We start from the raw sequence: 4,378 nt of genomic DNA, 5'->3' as shown, positions 1-4,378 counted from the left end.
TAGCTGCACTTTAATCTGTCATGGTTCCTTATCTGGGTAAACAGATGTTTGTTCATGTCTCCCCGAATAGTTTCACATAAACATTCACTGAAACTTTACTCCCAACAATAATCAAACTAGCATTGTATTAGACAAGGGAGGTAAGAGGAAAGCCAAGAATGGAGGTTAGGGACACTCCATTTGCTCTGATTAAAATAACCTATGTTTAGGGTGGTATGGTTGTGTTTTTGCAGTGACATTGGGTTTCTGGGTTTGTGATGATTGTGACTGTAGTTCTCTTTTAAAAAGGTTCCTATGGAATGTATAGGATTGTGATTTATCCATTGTAGTGTCCTCAGGATAGATCCCAGAGTCTGGCATTAATGATTGGATGTGAGGGATATAATTAGCTATTTGGAGGAATTCCTTTGGCAGGGCACTTGGACAGCCCAATGAACTGGGCAGCCTGAATTGAGTTCATGATTTCCTGTATTTCCCTAAAATACTCTTACTCCAGAGTTTATTGTCAGGGCCTGAAAATATTATGATATTTTGCACCTCAGCTCAATCCCAGGATCTTGAATCTCCCATTGTCTTTCTGATGCTGGCTGATTACCACTGGATGCCTGGCCTTGGTGGGGAATGGTTCATAGTTTAACAATAGGCCTGGACCCTGGGTGGATGAGCACCAGTCATGGGGCTGGTGGAACATGCCTAGAAACTAGTAATGGACTAGTGAGACTGCCTGGTAGAATGCAAGGGGGCTTGTATACATTTGTTCCAAGACTACCTCTAGGATTAAAGGAAATATTTGATATCAGCTTTATACATTATAATAGATGTCTTTTGCTATCACCCCTACTGTTAGAAAGCTATTTAAGAGGATGCTTGAATAAACAGTGGACTCGAGTCTCCAAAATGGACTGAGAGCCCTCCTGAGATGACAAGATGTCTCTGTCTCATCTTTAACGCTGTTGGGTAGCTAGCCCCCCCCCCATCCACACTCCCCGTCTCAGGGATGGACCCGAGGCTGTTCGGCTGGTTCCGATTGCAGCCCCAAAGACATCAGTCTGGAATAGATGGCCTATATAGCATGGGGGCCGGACCCCGGCAGTTTCCCAATGAAAATAAATGGACTGATCATTTTGTTTTTGTTTTTGTTTTTGTTTGTTTGTTTGTTTTTGTCTAGAAAGGTTCAGGGTTGGTATTTCCTATTTGCTACTGCACAGAACTGCAGAGTGTGGGTGATTTCACAGTTCAGGTCACATCCACATGGGACATACTGCCAGTGCTTTTTCTAATTGGCTTCAGTGGTGTTAAAATGGTTATTCCTGTGCAAGAAAGTGAGCAGTAGCAAGCTTTACTACACACCACAAATACACATTGCTTGAAATGCCTATCATGACTCTTCTGTAAGATAATGTTTCTTTTGGGGAAAACATGATTAGGTATACATCGTGGAAAAGCTCCTACGTCCACTATGACCTCCTCTTTTTTTTTTTTTTAAAGATTTATTATGTATATAGTGTTTTGCCTGAATGTATGCCTGCACGCAAGAAGAGTGCACCAGATCTCATTATAGATGGTTGTGAGCCACCATGTGGTTGCTGGGAATTGAACTCAGGACCTCTGGACGTGCAGCTAGTGCTCTTAACCTCTGAGCCATCTCTCCAGTTCCTTGCTATAACCTCTTTTCAAGAACAAAAACATCCCCAAAATCATCCATTCTCCCACTTATTTGGCTTTACTTGGAAGCAGACAGTCTGTGTCCACCTTAATAACTTATCTAGGAAGTTAAGAGTCACAGCCTGTGGCATAAGGATGACTCCTGCTACCCTCACCCTTGCATCCAGAACTAAACAATTGCTCAATATGTGACTCACTGTACCCAGTGTAGACTTGTTTTAGAAAAGTGCACAAGTGAAATGTTCCTTTTCCGGCTGCCTTTTTGCGTACATTTCTCATAAGTGTGTCAATATTAGCAGTTTCCCCTCTAAGAGTTAATGCTCTCCCAACTGTCAATCCCCTTCGCTGAATTTTCTTAAAGCAAAGTCCACACTATGATGGTTAGTCCCATTTTTACTGACATTGTGTGAAAATCCCAATATTTTACAGAGAAATTAATTCAAGACCACAGGTGCTTACGCAAATGGCATGGCTTAAGGTCACAAGAGCAGAACGGACTGGAACCCTGATTTCCCTAGGTCCCCATCTAGTCCATCAGCAGCCCATCGGGAACTACTCATGGACATTGGACCCTTGTCCCTGAACACCCATGCTGTGCCATTCCCATGCAGAATGCTTTCACCCATGACCTCATCTAACCTACCATTCACATCCAAGATTTTATGTTTTTCAACCCAGATACTGTAATTCAGGATAAAAGCTACAAATTCACTGTAATGAAATTTTACCCCAAATCAATTTAAAACCATGTCTATTAGTAGGACAATCAAGGTTGTTCTTCTCTTGCCCTCCTCTCAACGCATTGAGGATTTGATAGCATCCTTAACGAGCATTCTTGTGTAACCCTGGTGATTTTCCTCTTCCCATTTCCTTTCTGTATGAAAGGTCCCATGGGAATAGCAAAGTCTCAATTCCTGCTCCCTTCCAAGCCCCCGCTATCGATCTCACCTCAACACCCAACCTTTGCCCTTCCAGTGGCGCACAAGAGGAAATGCAGACACAGGGAGGTCTTGTAAATAGCTTCAATGAAAGAGAACTGCTCTCCTTGGAGCCTGTCTGGAAAGGAAACAGTGCCCAGAGAAAGAGCTCTGGCATTAGGGATTCCCTGTGCACCCAGGACCTTCACATTTGTTAGAAGACTTTGTGCGTGCCTTTGCTTGTCCACTGGAAGCATTGTCAACTTTGGTCACAGCTGGCTTCTGGATGGTTCGTTTGACCAGCCTCTCAGGTTCCTGCCTCTTCTCGTCCCTAGATTTTGTGTTTGGCCTCTTCTCATCTTTAGATTGAGGCCTGGGGTCTTCCCTTGAAGGACATACTCTGCTATTATCCATTGCCCTGACCCTGGATTCCGTATGTGCTTGTTCCCTGGCCTTGGCACACTCCTGCTCCTTGCCCTTGGCACACACCTGTGCCCTTGTCCTGACACCAACCTGTTCCCTAGCCTTGGCACACTCCTGCTCCTTGCCCTTGGCACACACCTGTGACCTTGTCCTGACACCAACCTGTTCCCTAGCCTTGGCACACTCCTGCTCCTTGCCCTTGGCACACACCTGTGCCCTTGTCCTGGCACCAGCCTGTTCCCTGGCCCTGGCACAAGCCTGTTCTTTGGCCCTGGTGCACACCTGGTCCGTGGCCTTTGACCTGGTCCTTGACCTGGTCCTTGACCTGGTCCTTGACCTGGCGCTTGACCTGGCGCTTGACCTGGCGCTTGACCTGGCGCTTGACCTGGCGCTTGACCCTGCCCTTGATCTGGCCCTCCTGGACTTTGCCTTCGAAGCCCTAGTATTGCGTCTCCAGACTTCTCTGGCCTTCTTGGCTGCCTTGCGACGTGAACGAGGCCTGCGGGGTCTGAGGGATCGGAGCAGTGTCTTCTTTGAAGAGCGGCGGTCCAGCGACAGCCGGGACCGTCCCACCTTTCTCCTCGACTTTGGAACCTTCCAGACCCTGAAGTAACCCGCTGCATCGCTGCCACTGACCCGCAGGAGCGTGCCCTTCTCGGCCCTAGTGGATTCCCCGGCGTGGCGGTTGATCTTTCGGCGCACTTCGTAGCCGGCGTTTCCCAGCTCCTTCTTGAGTGCTGCCAGAGTCAGCCGCCGGTGGCCTGCGATGGCCCTGAGCAGAAGCTGGGACACTCTGAGCACCCGCGGGCTGTGCCTGGCCTGTGTCCTCAGAGCTCTCTCTGTCGGCTGCTGGATCTGGATCGTAACTTCTGCGCCTTGGGATTCCCCACTGGGCTGGGCCGCCTCAGCCATGGGCCCGCTTCCCCGTCCGGGGGCCACCTGCTTTGGTCTGGCCTGAGGCCTCACCAAGTGTGAAGCTCTGGGGTGCTCACGTCACAAAGAGGGGCCTGGCCCCCCGCGCTCCGGCCTGGTGGGAGGGCAGACGCGGCCCACCCTCAGGCTGACCTCCTTTGACCTCTGTGCCAACTCAATTCTTCAACATCTGTGGTTCTCTCACCTCCAGGGGTTTGGTTTGTTCTGGGCCTGTTCCTGCTGGAGTCCCATTGTCTTTCTAGGGGCTGTGCTAGCACCCACACAAGGAAAGAGGAGCTGCCCCCAATCCACACCAAGCAAACAAAATGATGTCTGTAAAAAGTAAGGGACCCCGAAACAGCCCCTCCCCGCCCCACACACAGCCACGTCTGCTCTTGGCTCATGTCTCCCTGGTTGGGCAGTGGAAGGTTCGCCAGAGCAGGAAAAAGCAGGTGCTACTC

At 49.1% G+C, this 4,378-nt stretch overlaps 1 protein-coding gene across 1 annotated transcript; it reads right to left on the bottom strand.

Moving 5' to 3' along the window:
* Positions 1-2,759: 2,759 nt before the first annotated feature.
* Positions 2,760-3,917, bottom strand: LOC100756024 (Testis-specific H1 histone). The gene has a single exon (XM_027397856.1). It carries the CDS (start codon positions 3,915-3,917, stop codon positions 2,760-2,762), a length of 1,158 nt encoding a protein of 385 aa, XP_027253657.1.
* Between the last annotated feature and the right edge of the window lie 461 nt (positions 3,918-4,378).

The sequence above is a fragment of the Cricetulus griseus genome, chromosome 2 (assembly GCF_003668045.3).
Source record: "Cricetulus griseus strain 17A/GY chromosome 2, alternate assembly CriGri-PICRH-1.0, whole genome shotgun sequence".
Lineage (NCBI taxonomy): Eukaryota > Metazoa > Chordata > Mammalia > Rodentia > Cricetidae > Cricetulus > Cricetulus griseus.
The sequence above is the reverse complement of the archived record's forward strand: the minus strand, read 5'-3'. Positions and strand labels throughout refer to the sequence as shown.

Bases quoted from the DNA above. Each gene is read 5' to 3' on its own strand.
- LOC100756024 (XM_027397856.1), bottom strand. From the start codon at position 3,917: ATGGCTGAGGCGGCCCAGCCCAGTGGGGAATCCCAAGGCGCAGAAGTT.